A 15,998-nucleotide genomic window follows, 5' to 3' on the forward strand; every position below is an offset into this window, starting at 1 on the left:
GGGGAGGAACAGGCCTATACAATGATTCACTGAGGATGATGACAGAAAATTGCTGCTGTCTGCAGTAAGTGAGGGACTTGAAATAATCCATCAGAGACAAGGGCAGACTCCCTGAGCTGGCTTTGTAGAGCTGTGTCAAAGTTAAACTAGGCTTCTTTTCTCAGGGAGGTCAGGTAATTTCTTTTACTTCACTAATAACTGTCCCTCTCCATTCAAGGGATGTGGGCACCCTTCTCTGCTTAGGTTTCTAGAGGAGGATGTGGAACAGACTTCTGTTTCCTCCCCTGTGACTGAATTAAAAATGCAGTCAGCTTAGCATCATACATAAAAACAAAACTAGTCTTGTAAAACAGATAACTTATCAACCTGAGACGACATAGGTCTGAATTTATAAAACATCATTCGGGCTCACTTCTGAGAGCGGTGTAATGCAAACCTTGTGCAAATTCTTAACAACAGCAAAAAAAGGCTGAGATATCCCTTCAGCATCAACCCATTTCTCAAAAGTTTCTCTTGAAAGCTTGCAATCTGTCTGAAATTTGGTGTAACAATTTTAAAACAAACTCTAAAACCGAGCAAGTTTCTTGTAGTTTGAGGTTATAAGCACTTGAAATAGTTCTTGAAGTGGCTCCAATTGTCACAGTAAGTGAGCACAAGCAGATTTCTTTTCTCTAAGGATTTGCTTACCGAAATCCCACATGCTGCACACTTCTTGCCAAATCGCTGCAGAAACTTCTGCCAGAAGGGAATGCTCACAGCTGCTGATACCTACAATTAACAAAAAAGCAAATCTGTGCTGTGCTTACTACCACTGTCTTCGTACACAGGCTGTAGAGTTCACAAATACCTTTCTGTCTAGTGCATGAGGGTCTGAAAGGCAAATGAACATGGAGATTACTGTTTCTCCTCATCCCTCTCCAAGGGATTTGTCTGATTCACTATTATGTTACAAATATGTTACAAATGAAAACTATGAGGCTTTTCCGTAATCAAATATCAGCGGACAAAAACTTTCCTTTTCCTACTGTAAGCCACATCAGTTAAAGCTATACAGTCATTAGAGTCCAAGCTTATTGCAAATAGTCAAACTTTGTGCCAATGCCTTTTGCCTCATGGTCTGAAACTGAGACATGATAATTTGATTAAGCCCTACCCCGCTGTGCAGGAAGAAAACTGAAGCAGAAGATAAACTTATCTTAAAGTATACTTAACGTACATATCCCACCCTACATGTTTATTCTCAAGAACAACCTCTAAGGGAAATAGTCACTTATAATCAACATTACCATACCATATATTATAATACTCACCTGATAGCAATTAACAACTACAGGCAATATAGTACTAATGCACTAAAATATTTCTACTAACAACAGTCTTAAAACTGATCTAAATTCAAATGTCAACTCACTGTTATAACTATATTACACTTTTCACTGACTTTGCTTCCTCTTCTTGGTATCCATTACTTGCAGAGCCTTAAGATACCCAACAGTTAGCTATTGCTCTCCAGCATTTTGGTTTTATTACTGGAAAAGATCTGTCTTATAATGTGGGAAAGGAAGAATCAAAAAGGATACAAAGGGTTGGAGGTTGGAACCAAGAAGTGGAAATGAAGTTCCCCTAAAATGGTTCCACAAAATCTCTGTGCCAATTTGGTCAGAAATCATGAAATTCCCTGAAAATGGCTGTTGCAGTGTTCTATGTGGTAGACATGTCTCTATAAAACATTAAAAATATGCAGTAGAAAGACATCCCAGTAACTATGCAACAATAAACTGTTGACTTGCACTAAAAAGACTTTGGTCAGAAGGATGAAGACTGCAGTTTTCTACTAATACTACTTGTAATTGTAAAGTAAACCATACACTACAGCAGCAGTGTGTAACTGAGTTATAGGTATCACCTAAACAGAGCAGAATTCTACCTCTGCACGTCAAGAAAAAGGGTTCTGTAAAAAGATCTTTTTATCACTCTGCCAACTGCTCTAAAGAAGAATCTTCATGTCCCTAGATAGTTTAAATATTTATCCTTGCGAGCTACCTGGCCCAGAATGCTCATGCGTATGAATGCACAAACTAAGGCTGTTTAATTTTCTGCTTATCAGACTGGGGAAGGGGAAAAAGGAGCTAAAATTCCAGACCTCCTTCCTGGCTGCCTCTTTTGCTTTTCGTAGGAGCAGAAAGTGACTCGCAGATAAAATCAACAAGGAATGAATTAAAAGCTTAAAAATTACAGTAGGAAGTGTCAGCTTTATTCCAAACACACAATGCAAACGATGGTATAGCACTTTAACAGCTCTATCTAGACACAAAACTCTTCTTGTCTTTTGTTATTTTGAACTAAAAAACAGTGAGATTGAGCTAGCAAATAAAAATACAGGAGAGAGGTACAACTCACCAAGATGGTCACCACCAAATACTGGAAGTGATTGCGAAGATCGGCTGCATGAGTACAGAACAGGACAAAGTTGCTCTGCTCCAGCTGTTGAATTGAAGATATTTGGTGACCACCAAAGGAAGGAAAAGAAAAAAAGACAAAAAAAACCCATCACACTCCATACTAGCGAAACATATTTGGAGACTGATTTCTTCAATGTAGGGTTTGGGAGCCTTGTTTTTCCTCATTTGCAGTAACGTAAAGAAACAGTAACTCTCCTGCTATCTGGAGTAACATGCCAGAAATATCAGGACAAGCAAGAGGAAAACCATGCTCCTAACAGGGGAAAAAAAAAAAAAAAAAAAAAAAAGACCAAAACAGGAACTGCCTTATGAGAGCATTCTGCCTAAAGACTCTATTCCCTATGTTGCAATTGCCTTGTGTCATGGTCACAGTCACAGCTGCAGACTACTGCAAGAAATTGCCCTTCCTTTTCCATAGCCATGCCATAAATCTTTCACCAGAAGCTCTGATTCCCTAACAAGTTACCCTTTAGCTGGAATTACTCACATGCCAACTTCTTGTATTAAAGCAGCTAACTGCAAGTTCTGTATGCAACCTTGTCTAATGAGCATAGCTTTAGGTTAGAGAATTTGCTAAGTTCTAGTGCTCGCTGGATGGGAGGATCTGGCAACATTACATTATAATGGCAGATGAAGCTGCAGCAACCATGCTTTTGCAGAACTCATGGGGTTCTGAACACCAAAATATGGTTCGGGCACAGCTTGGGCAGTTCTGTAGAAGTGGAATGACAGAGGAGGATTTGATACTTGTGCCACAGCAGCATGATCAACTCTTGCTTCTCTGTGTGCTTGTAGATTATCAGCAGCTAATCATCTGCATATAAATTAGGCCAAAAGTTATATCCCTTCTCCATTGCACCAAACCCTTCCCTAGCTTGTGGCCCAGTTTCCTCTGCCTTCGTTTCATATGTAGAATATCACACCCCAGGATTATGGCCAATGCATCTTTACCTGCCCACTCTTTTGCTCTTCAGTAATCTGTTCACGGGGGATCACCCTAAGTCAGTGTTCCCCACCCCCAGAATTAATAATAGCAAGGGTTGCACATGCTGGCTGAACTGGAGCAATGCATATTCCAGCTTCTGCCACCCCTTACACCTTCCCTTCAGTCTGTACAGAAAGAAAAATAAAGAGATATCGGGTGACAGAAGGTCTTTTCCTCTTTGGGTGTTGTCAGCAAGTAGTTAGCTATAAGCAACCAGATTTGTGTTGTACTCTTACTGACTGAATGGATGCTGGAAGGTTCTGGACCACAAGGGACTCTTATCATTCTTCTCCCTGTCTCTGCTGTTGCTCTTGGTGCCTGCAACTGATAGATTGCAAAAATGCTTCTTCTCGTTTCTCATGCTTAGGCCATCCAGAAAGGACTGGCAGAAGCGGTAAATGACAGCCTTACTAACTGCCCAAATCCACACCAACAGGAAACTTTAGTGCTTCTCTGGCAACCAGGCTTTCAAGCAGTCTTTCCAAGAAACTTTCTAATTCATCATGACTACTGGTGAACACAGCACTGGTCTCTCACATGCCCAGTTCTTGTCCTCTGTCCTAATATTCACTGTGATCCGTGGCTCATGTGACTAAGAGTCTGTTGACAAAAACATTGATATTTTCAAAATAAAGCCAATTCAACTGGTATGAACGTACCAACAGATTCACATCAAAGCCATGTATTTATTGAGTTGAACATAGCTTACAAATCAAGCTTTAAAAGACCCCCGGACTATGGAAAGTAAGATTGCTTACTGAGCGGCTTTAAGCTTTTTCTATAGCTTCTCTTTATGGGAGGACATATCACATCATTTTGTGAGAGCCCCATTCAACTGCGGGTCCTGATTTGAAAATTAGCTCTGTCTAGCTCTGAAATAGCTAACACCACCTGCCTCTGAACATCTTCGTACTCTGACCTAATGCCTTCCATCACAGAATACTCCATCAGAACCGGTTCAGCCACTGTCTGAGAACAGTCACCTATGCAGAGGAAAAGGGCCGTGGTTTAAAGCAGCACACACTATAGGGAAGAACAGAGAGAAGAGCAAAAACATTCTCTAAGCAACTAACACCACAGGAGACTGTAGACGGATAGCATATAATAGCCAATCTGGGTCACTGGGACTAGTTCCTTACCTTTTATGAAAAAAAAAAAATACCATCTTTAAATGGTCAGGTCTATGGTTTTCCATCTCACTTGAATGAACCGTCTCCAGCTGCACAGGACCCCAGGCACCAAAAAAGACTCTGGTTCCCTACTGATTTGTAGAGGAAGGCACCACCCCCTTGATCACCACCTCCAGTCACAAGCCAAAGGTTATTTGCATTTGAGCTGCCTCAGACTCTTCCATGGTGGGACTGGAAAGAGGCCAACACACAGCCACAGTCTGAAGTTACCTGAACTGCTGTTGAGATGAGAAGAAATGAAGCTGTAAGCTTCACATATGGACCATGCTTCATGGTGAGCCCAAGCCCCTTGCAAAAAGGAATTGCTCTGTCTGAATTCAAGGCATAAGGATCTAAGAGGAATAGAATAGATAAAATAACAATATTTTCCAGAGACAATCATTAAATAATTATTAATAAATTTAGGCATATTTAGATATATCTTACCATCTTTTTCCTTTACTCCAAGAAAAAGAATGATAATTCCCAGAAGATACACACCTCCTATAACCCCTGCTGCAATCATATAAACTTTTGCCTTTGAAGAGAAAAAAGACATATTTGAAATCGTGACAGGAGAATGACAAGTCATATGAAAATTTCCGTCTCTTTCTGGTGAGTCATCTGCAAATGAAGAAATGCCCATCTAAACAGAACCAACTGTCTGTCTTTTACCCCTCTGAAAAATGTTCACTTCTGCAATTCATTTATAAACAACACCTACTTAAAGATAAATCCAGGACACATGGGTACATATTTCTTGGGGGGAAAAAAGAAGCTGTTAACAAAAGGGCTACTGTGTTGGCAACCAGAACATTTCAAAAATTTGCTTATGTTGAGACTAGCTGTAGACATACAAAGTCATCTGTCAAAAACATGCAGCATCCATAGAACGATTCTGATTTTTTTTCAAATCCAGTCAATCTAGCTACACAGACTCCAACCTCTATCTTCATTCTGGGTAGAAAAGGATTCAGTGCTGATGCAAACGTAACTACTACAGTTGCTGCATTTATACGTAACAGTATTAAAATCTTACTTTAGGCTTTAATTAATTTTAGAAAACATTCTTTCATACTGATATTTTGAGAATATGGTAGCTTGCATGATTGTTTTCCCAGTTAGCTAATGAAATGTTCAACAAATTCAGAAATCTTTGCTTTCTATTAGCCAGATGAACAAACCCTCCAAGGATACCTCCCACACAATCAAATCATATTTACTGCTTCTAACTTTGATTACTGCGACTCTTGAATAAAGCTTTAAAATTTTATTTTGCTTTAGCGTTCTGTTATTTTTTTTTTACTGTGTTATGAAAGATAAAGTAAGTGCAGGTTATACAGCTTTGTGACACAATGATTACTTGATAGGAAAATTGAATTCTGAATGATCAGTTAGATGTTGCAAATGACAGGATTATAAATCTGGAAATGAAGTGGTAAATGGGCATGCAATTACAAGAATGTACTCCCAAATATAAAGTCACTTAGTGTAGATGCAAAGGTAGACAGATGCACCACTTAAGTGGTTCAATTGATGATCTTCAAGTGTTCATTTAGACAATCTTCAAGTTGACAACTTTTATTAAGATACTTACATTTCAGAAAGGGACGTGGTAAAATAAAGAATAGTCCTGTACTCCTTTATTTGGGATAAAAATATTTTGGATACAGAATTATAAACTTAGTCACAGAGTACATTCGTACTACTAGTTATGGCTTGTACAGACTGCAGAAGTGTAGATACCTGAATTCACTTAAACGAGGTATAATTTCAGCCTCTATGGCAGTCTTGCCAAGACAGAAGGGTTAAACTAAAAAAAAAAAGTTAAATTTGTTAATTTTTTTGAAGCAATTAAATTAAATGTTTTCTTTGACAGGTCTTAGTTAAAGTGTAATTTGAACTTTATTCACCCAAACTATTAAGGATATTCACGGTGGGCCAAATAAGATTCTCTGACCTTACACAAAACTTGTTAGCCCATCTACAAATCATATCAATGTCTATGCTTGATTTGCGGTAGGCAAGATACACTCTCCTAAGCTGTGTGTTTCACATGGAAGTTCTATACAGAAACAATTTCAGGAGAGCTTAGATGCAAAATAATCATTTCTTCCACTTCACTTCTTTAATAATCAGCAAAGTAATCTCAGTCATTCATAAGCTCTGTCTTTAAACAAGGTGTGCTCTTGAGCAACTCGGAATCAATCTTTGTGATGAAAGGGGTCAGGGTCATACTCCTGAACGGTTCTAAGAGGAACCATCAAGATTCAACCTCTTCTAAATATTTTTCTTTATTTTTTTTAAGACTAAGGCTGATGGAGGTACTTCAGGTTCATAGCCCTTCCTCAACTTATAACTGAATGTCCATCACTCATACAACTGAGATTCAAGATTCAACATCTCCTGCTGATCATCTGGTTGGGTGCATATTCTGTTGTGCACCATGCTAACAAAAGGCAAACACGCTGTCATGCGATGCAAAGCAGCTCCCCCAAGTGGCTTGATGGCTATGCAAGCTCCCATAAGGCAACCAAATTGATGCCGGGTCATGTGAATGGCAAAAAACTGTGGTCTTCACTATTGCCAGAGCTGTTCATTCACACTATGCCAGAGGGCTCTTTGGGAAAGTGGGCAGGAGGGAACAAGGAGTGAACAGAACCTTGCCCATGGAAAACAGTTGGACACCATAATCCAGACCATTCTCAACCATGGGATACTACTCACTTACAAAACCTCAGAAGATGACACACAAAACAGAGGGAGAAGGGAAAAAAGTAACTAAAGTAAATAAAGAGGAAAAGCTTACCAAAATAAACAAATGCCTGCATGTAAATAAAGAAGTGAAATGAGGAAAACAAAAGAAATAAGCAAATATCCAAACTTTTTTAAACCTTTGATTAAGCTAGTTTGCAAAACTGTACTTTAGGATAGTGTAAAAGCGGTAGGAATAATGTTAAAAGGATATAACATACAACAGATTTATCAGTGAAGGTAATATCTTTAATTAAATCAACCAATACAGTTGGGGAAAAAAAGGAAGACAAGATTCCAGTCACAGTTCCCCTTCTTCAGATACGAAAAAGAAACAGATCTGAAACATGTTTGTTTGTCTAAAAGCTTCTGCATTGTTTTCCAGTGTTAGTAGCTAGTTTAATGAAAAAATGTTACTTCCATTTACAAAAACTCTGGCTAGTTTAGGCTATTTATCTGATTATTTTTTTTAAGTAAAAAACCTGCTTGATATGCAAGTCATTGCGAAGCTTCTTCGTTCATCTCCCTCCTACCTCAACAAGCACAGGAAAGCACGTGGTTAGAAAGAAAATAAATCAAAATCATCTATTTTTTCCTTGGCAGCCAATTAGGAGATTTGAAAGTGGAAGTTGGTGATTATGACATAAAGCAGATTCAGAAAAGGAATCTGCTGTGCAATGAAATTCAGCTTGCACCACAACTCTTCAAGCTACTCCTCTCCACAATTCACAGAGCTGTAATAGCACAGTGATTTCCTACAGCAATCCATTGTCCACTAGAAGCTAAAAAGGAAGAAAGGATAATGTTCTGTGTCTTGTTAAAAAACACACCAGAAGTTACCTAATGAGCAGCTTCAAAAACACTTTAATCAGCTACAAAACGGCACAGCCACTTACAGAATCAGCCCAGCTCTCCCCAGGCAGTTTCCCAGCTCAGCTGTCTGAGAAGACTTACAAAGGCCTGTGCCAACAAAAGAGATGAGGTAGCAGAGAGGCAGAGAATAGCACCTGGGATAGGGGGATGCATGGCTCGGTCACCTTCCTGGACTGCCTGTGCTGGTGCCAGGATATGCTAATTCAAAGGGTATGTGAAATCATGCCTTTAGCTTGTGATTTTACTGCTGCTGAAGAGTGGGAATAGTAGCTATTCAACCCTTACACGCAGACCACTGGCTACAAATATGTACATCCTGATCTGCACCGTGCAATTGAAATTAGACTGAGGTCAAAGAAGCCTTCTTCATAGGGAATTTTATATATAAGTGAGTATATGCAGTGATAGAAATGGATGAAGATATGAAAAGTGAGACTGACTCTAGCAAGTGCTAATATGGAACCAACAAACTGCTGGTTTCACAAGTGACAGAAAAAATACTAGTTAAGGCATTTGCTTGATTCAGGGCCTGTTTCAAGACCACTGGAAACAATGAAGATGGTCAAACTCTGTCACAAAGATTTGGATCAGGTTTTAGGATTACCTCTTATACATAAAACTTCCTCTATTTCTCCAAAAATGGAGGACTGAAGCATAAACAGATTAAATTACTTGTGTGGGATTACAGGAAAAATCTGCTTTAGAAAAAGAAATAAACAAGTGTGGACCTCAAGGTTCATGCCACATGTTAACCACTGAGCCCTGTTCCTACTTACTGCCTGATCCCAACCATTTACTTTCAACAGTGCTTTATACTTTCACAAGAATACAGATTCTAAGTAGGACTTAGTTTCTTGCACGTAACAGCCATTATTTTTTGCAGAAGATCCCTACTGATACCTACTTTGAGAAGCAATGCTGCTGAACTGAGAGATTCTGCTCTAGCCTCCTTTATTTTCTTACTAAGCTTCTATTTTAAACTGCAGATCAGCCCCTAGTGAAAACAAAGTGTGGCCATACACCTTCTAGATACTTTATAGTTCAGCATCTTCAGCAAAGCTCCTCAGTATAATTCTTCTGCCACACTCAGAAGTGGTTGCAAAGACAATAGACAGGAACCCTCGATGTTAAGAAGGCAGTTGTCTCAGCTCCAGCATTGCTGGTTTCAAGGAAGTCATGTTCAAGCTCATCTGGCTGCGTGATGTGATATTACAGGAAGAACACGTCCCTCAAAGTCCAGGCTGGATGGGGCTTTGAGCAACCTGGTCTAGTGGAAGATGTCCCTGCCCATGGCAGAGAGGTTGGAATGAGATGATCTTTAAGGTCCCTTCCAAGCCAAGCCATTCTATGATTCTGTGATTCTCTCCCGAAGAGATTTTACTGTGCTCCCACAGACACTTACTTGATGGGACAGGGAGTCCGAGGGCTCAGGGAAGCTGGGACTGTCATGCCAGGAGTCGGTAGGGCTGGTCGTGTTTAGTGGGGGATTCATGGTGCAGTGATGAGAGAGATGAGCACTGGCCACAATTTGCCCCTGAAGTGCAGCTCCAATCAAGGTCCCAAGAACTTCCATGGTCATTCCTGGAGAAGGAAGCACAAACGTGCATTGAGGATAAGAACCTGATCCCTCCACTGTTCACAAGCCTGCTCATTTATCTCACTGAAGAACAACCTCATCGAAGCAATATAATTTTATTTTGTATGGATTAAACAGAAAAAGCAACACCAAGAACAGCTGAACTGGAAGGTCAGTAATAGAATAGTCTCAAGGAAAGAGAGTTTTGCCACTGGATTTCTGATCAGCTTTTAGATGCCTCCATGGAAGAGCCCCTTTTATGCATGCTGCATGATAAATATGACTGGGATTAAGAGCCATAAAGGGATAACAAGAAAACTTTTCATCTTGAGGACAAGAGCTGAATTACAGATTAAATACTGAATGCCACTTTTCCAAAGCACAACTGGGAGCCATAACATCAAACTTTTCATGTTTGACAGTAACTTTGTCAAATATTTTGGAAGCCACTTATCTGCTCAGACCTCTAGGTCCTCCAACTGTAAAATGAAACAGGGCTTACCTTGGGTTTATGCTGGAACTAATCCAGCTGTAAAGCTCTTGACAACAGCAGATGCTGTTCTTAACTGCCTAAGGCTGCAGTCAGGCAGAACTAGGCACCTCAGCCTCAGAGTGTGGTTTAGATCACTAACGCTCCACTCCAGCACCATCAGTACAAGGGAGCACCTAAAAACCAGCTAGTCTCCATTTCGGAAAGCAAAGATATCTAACCACAGGTATCCAGATCATGCTCCATGCACTCAAAATCAAAGCAGTTAGTTGTTACAACCCTGCTGCCGGTGACTGTTGAGTAATTTGGATTTAGACCCTTCTCATTCTGAGGGATTTCAAGCCTACCACTCCTATTTCCATGCAAGATGACCATACCCAGCATCCCCAATGCAGGAAGATAAACTGAGTTCCTGTCCTAGCTCCAGGTACTATTTAAGCATTTTGCATAAAGATTCATAGGATTGAGTACATGAACAGATTAGGAACAAGGACCAAGACTCACTGCTTCTGAGAGAATATTCTTCTCATTGACCTAAGCACTAGGGCTCCTTCTACCAAAAGGGTTAACCACTGCACTTCAGACAGGGCAGTAACAAAAGCTGTAAGCAGCTATGGAAGATCAAGGAAGGAAAAGGCAAGATAGGCACACAGGAGACTTGTTCCCACACAGAGAATGATTCTGAATGGAAGATCTGAGGCTTCGTGTTACATAAATTTAAACCAAGAGGTTAAAAAAAAAAAAAAAGTTTCTTCCCAAAACTTCATGCCTAATCTTCCCAGCAATGATACAGTTTAATCCACCCAAATAAAAGCAGCTGATGGTGGAAATCCTAACCTCAAGCTGATCTGAATTGTTTTGCCACAATCCAGTCTCTGATACATCTTGCAGAGCTTCCAAACTGTTCAATGCCCAGCACAAAAGAAGTAATACCTAAGTCACACCTTTCATTCAAAACACCACCTACAGCTTTATAACCTCTATGTAAGACACCACATCAGCATTTTACCAAGCACCTGCATACAGTAAAACTCAGAAACATAGGCAACAGAAACACAACTATTATGAAACTTCTTATTTTCTGAGAAGTGCCAGGAGCTGAGAATCAGGCAAATTTCAAAGTTTTGGGGTGCTCAGAATTGATAATGTGTTACTTTCCACTGTAGCAAAGAAAGCAGATCTCTTGGAAAAAGGATTGTACCTTGGAGTAGGTTCTATTTTGCCCAGATATAAGTAGCATTTATGTGAAAACAACTTTGGAATCCAGCATTTCTATCATGCATTTACAGTAAGGAGCAGGAGAAAATGTATGATAAACAGTTCTGCTTCTCTCCAGTAGAGGGGAGTGGATCCTCTGCCCCCAACCTTTTGTTTTTTAAAACACACCAGATTACACTGCTGTTTGTCTCTAAGCAATTGAAGAAATGCCTGAACAACTAACTGCATCCAAGAAAGTCTGTCAATGAGAATTCTCTATGAAACCCACAGAGAAGTAAGAGAAGAGTGTTTAAGTAAGGTCTTGCTAAAAATAATAATAATAACAAAGAAATCTCACATAGTCATAACCATTATAAGAAAACTCATCTCCAAACAGATGTTATTTCAAAATAGACAAAAATACTAACATCTGAGAAGCCAAAATTGTGGTTAATTGCACCACCCTAAATTATATTAGTAGAACAGCTGTATACTATAAAGTTAAACACTTTTCTGAACGGTAAAATGACACTATAAATGTACAACACCTCTTACCCATGGAGCTCAAGAGCATTTATTAGCAAGAATTTCACAAGCCTGTGAACTTATATAGTCCAACATGCCTGTTGGGCTAGCAGATAGGAAAGCACATTTACTTGGATCACAGCCTCTGAAGACATAAAACCAGACAACAGAAAACACTAGGTATGTGGATTTAGTTAGAATTCAAGCCAGATGACTCAAGATACAGTCACTGCCAAAGAATATAACACAACTGGAATCTCCTGCTGTTTAGCTCTGTGACTGCTAGCCCAGGCTTTCTCTTGACATAGTTGATGATAATGCAAATTACAACCAATCCATGTGGCTGAGAAGGGCCTGGGTTGCTCAGGGGATATTAGATCTAGAATTTCTGGTGTGATATTTTAGCACTTCTGGCCATATCATTGTGCCTCTATGGTCCAGTTTTCTATATACTCAAGCAAGCATGTTGAGGGTTAGAAGAACTAAGGGAAGAGAAAAGGGTTCTTGCTGTGAAAACAGATGCAAAAACAACAAGAAAAAAATTATAAGCTACTCTAAAGCGACACTGAAGGACTAGTTAAGACATAGAAAAATCTTTCATGTGACATTTGAGCACTCTTTTCTCTTTGCCTTGCTTAATGCTAGCGGACATGAGAGACAGCAGAGACAGCAGCTACACAATACAGAAGGCATGAGAACAGAGCTGAGGAGAGAAGGAAGCAAGAAACTGTTCTTACATGCATTTTATGAGCTATACAGGAATTCTTGAAAAGATTTTCATTGCACTTTTTGGTTTTAACAATTTGCTTCAAAGCAAAATCTTTGTCTGGTTTTGGAGAGCAAAGAGATAAGAGCCTGAGATACGGTCTGTAAGCTGTCATTCTTTTAACTAATACAGTCAGAGTGTTAAGTTATATAACAACAAGATCTTTCTGCTAGCTACCTGCAATACCTTAGATTTAAAAAGACACAGACATAATAAAAAGAGAGATTTTAATTGGTGTGAATGTGCACACACACAAAAAAAGAAAATCCAAACTAAAAGAAAAAAAAGCTCAAAATTACTTTCAAACTTTTTAATGGAATGTAAAATGAGATCAGCACTTTGTTCTTCCCCCTAAAAATCATCTTTAAATGAAATAATTATTCTGCATCCAGGCTTTGGGTAATTTTTATTTTTCTCCTGGCTAGCAATAAACTGAAAAGAGTTTATAGCTAATTTGACAATTTGAGACAATAAAACATTAATATCTCCCATTTAGCTAGAAAAATTGAAGCGTCTACAGGACAAAATACTTCTCATTAGATATTAAAAATCTCATGTAGAAGTCCAATCTAGGGACACAAAACATTAGGAACTTCCTATAGCTAGAGAATGATTTTAAATAAAAGTCAGCCCCGATCCACATGAGAAAGCCCGTATCACACTCACGGTATGCCGTTGCAGAATCTCGCTCCTTCTGGTCTGTGCTGAGAAACATGGTGAGAGCAGTATATGGTACCTGGAATAGCTATGCAAAAAAAGAACATCATTCAGGAAGTTTCAAGGTAGATGATGTATTTCTTTGATATCCACGAAAATGGTTTAATGTAACGTTAGAAGACATTTATTTAGAACATTGCATCTTTTAGCAGAAAGACCTGGTTTTTTTTTTTTTCTGTTTTATAAAGCATGTAAGAGCAAAAAAATCTCTTTCATAATACAAATAATGAAAAATAAATTGCCAAAAGGCTTGACCTTAATGCTGCGTTCATTCAGCTTCTTTGGGAAAAAGTCCTTTAAAACCAGGCTATAAAGCATCTAGTTTTCTTTGCACTAGGAGACTATCACGTTCCTATCTTGAGCTCACTAACAGGAAGCAAAGCCATAATAAAATAATAAAATTTTCCACCTTATTCAAGCCAGAAGACTGCATACATCCCCCAGATATTTCAATATTTGTTTCATTACGTAATTCTTTAACTGTCTGGGAACCACTTTTTTAAAATATGATCTAGTGAAATTCAATCAGCCAGGTTTCACCCTGCTGTATTGCACTGCAGCTGCCTCACTTCCAGTCCTGATCTGCTGCGAGATACTGCTTTGTTCTGGAGATACCTTCTTTCACCTTGATGCTGGCTACAAGGCAGAACTGGGTGACACAGCCCCTGCACGTACAGTATGGAATATGTCAGAGAAGTTCTTTAGGATCTACTGAAATAATAGTTTCTACAATATGGTTTCTAAATACTGCAAGTCGTGCAATATCGCACAAAAAATCATGTGTTCAAACTCTTTTAATCAGACATAAATATCATGATGACTATTATCAATACTATTTCAGCTCTGGGACTCTGACTTTTCCTTGCCTTCCACCTTGAGTCAAAGCACCCAAAACTAGAGCCACAAAGCCATTTGGTCTCCTGTCTGCCCCTGAAAACAGAAGTTGTGAGAAGTTAGATGTCTAACTGGAATGTAGGAATCTAAATATCTCTGTGGATCTATTCAAGTATGAGTTAAGTATCCAAGACACCTCACTAATTTCCCAAAAGGCTGAGATGGTTTATGACACTGTCTTTCCTCTGATGTGCACTACTGGCCTTCAGCAAAAGTATGCTACCCTTTCGTGTGCATACTGCTAAGTCACCTGCCTTAGCCTCAACTACTTGACAGTTACTGGAGGTAATCTGGCTGAAATAGCAAGTCATTTGCCAGAGAAAACCTGGGCAGAAACCATGAACCAGCTGAGTATGATAAAGAGACATCTACCGATCCCTTAAAACTTGCTAGGAGTTGAAATATAATGTAAAGATTTGTTAAACCGCAGTTTATTAAATTAGAATGCAATAACAGAAAACAAGCAGGTTACTGCTGAGAACATCATGACTTGCAACCTACTTACTGTGGTCAGTGCTTGGAAAAGGCAGTAGAAAGTCAGGTACCATGCAACTCTTCCTGATACAAAAGGAGGCAGGTACCACATGAAAAAATAGGACACTACTGTGAAGGGTGTACATGCCAGCATCCTGCAAAGAGAATTAGCACATGCCAACAATCTCAACATAAGGACAGCAGAGCACATTACGTTTTCCTCCTCATACTCAGTATCATGCAATTTGTTTTATGTGCAGTTTTCCTAAATACAAAAATGACGTGATTTTAAGCATTAAATGTCTGCATGTGTTAAATGCGCAAATTAATATAAAATGTATATAAGTACTTCCACAAAATGTAATAAAACAGCAAATCTGAAGGAAAAAAAAAGCTATACTTACATTAATATCCTACTCAGAACTGACACAATTGCCTTGCACTTGTACTGTAATAGCACAACTATATTGCTACTCCTTAGTACATCCCTAGACTACATCTTTATTAGAAAGAATCGCTGAAAACTAAGCCCTGTTGTCACATGTCATAACATACTTCAGCAGTGTTTCCATGAGCTTACTTATTAGGAAGGATTCCTCATTCTAATTTTAACACCTTCAGCTTTCCTCTCAACTTGCCCTCTCCACTGCTACTTCAAACAAATGCAAACACGTTGATATAAACACTGAAAACAGCACAAAAGGTAACGGGCAGCTCACTGCAAGACTTCCTATGGTCTGTATCTACTCTGGTATATAATTATTTACTCCATTTTACTCAACAATAAAACTCCTAATCACTCCAAACACAAAAGGAGCATCAGGAAGGTGGCTTAAAAACAGAACTACAGAAACTTAAATTCCAGACGTTGCCATGTACCAGCGATTAATTACACTTGGTCTAAAAATGATTTCAAGCAAACAACACTTCAAACTCTGTGATATGGAAGAAGTGATCAGATGCTATTACTTCCTGAAAGTCTGAGCTGCAGCAGCACCAGAGCTCTCCCACGTTCTTGTAAATCAGACATCAAACAATGCAATTAGATGACCAAGATCACAATAAAAAATATCCAAACACGTAAAAGAGAAAACAGATTAATCCCTTCACAACAGC

General features: G+C 39.1%; 1 protein-coding gene across 2 annotated transcripts in view; it reads right to left on the reverse strand.

The window, feature by feature from the left end:
* The window catches only part of MFSD2B (major facilitator superfamily domain containing 2B), a 42,534-nt gene that overhangs the window by 14,939 nt on the left and 11,597 nt on the right, over window positions 1-15,998 (reverse strand). For both annotated transcript variants that reach the window (XR_005818966.1, XM_040553854.1), the window contains exons 4-10: window positions 14,914-15,037; window positions 13,464-13,542; window positions 9,646-9,824; window positions 5,064-5,154; window positions 4,848-4,969; window positions 2,401-2,484; window positions 688-768 (exon numbers count right to left, since the gene is read on the reverse strand). Coding sequence is in view for 1 of the 2 variants with exons in the window: in XM_040553854.1 (XP_040409788.1) it covers window positions 688-768; window positions 2,401-2,484; window positions 4,848-4,969; window positions 5,064-5,154; window positions 9,646-9,824; window positions 13,464-13,542; window positions 14,914-15,037 (760 nt within the window). In the remaining variant the exon portion in view is untranslated. The remainder of the gene's footprint in view (window positions 1-687; window positions 769-2,400; window positions 2,485-4,847; window positions 4,970-5,063; window positions 5,155-9,645; window positions 9,825-13,463; window positions 13,543-14,913; window positions 15,038-15,998) is intronic.

Source organism: Cygnus olor, chromosome 3, assembly GCF_009769625.2.
Source record: "Cygnus olor isolate bCygOlo1 chromosome 3, bCygOlo1.pri.v2, whole genome shotgun sequence".
In the NCBI taxonomy this organism is placed as follows: Eukaryota; Metazoa; Chordata; class Aves; order Anseriformes; family Anatidae; genus Cygnus; species Cygnus olor.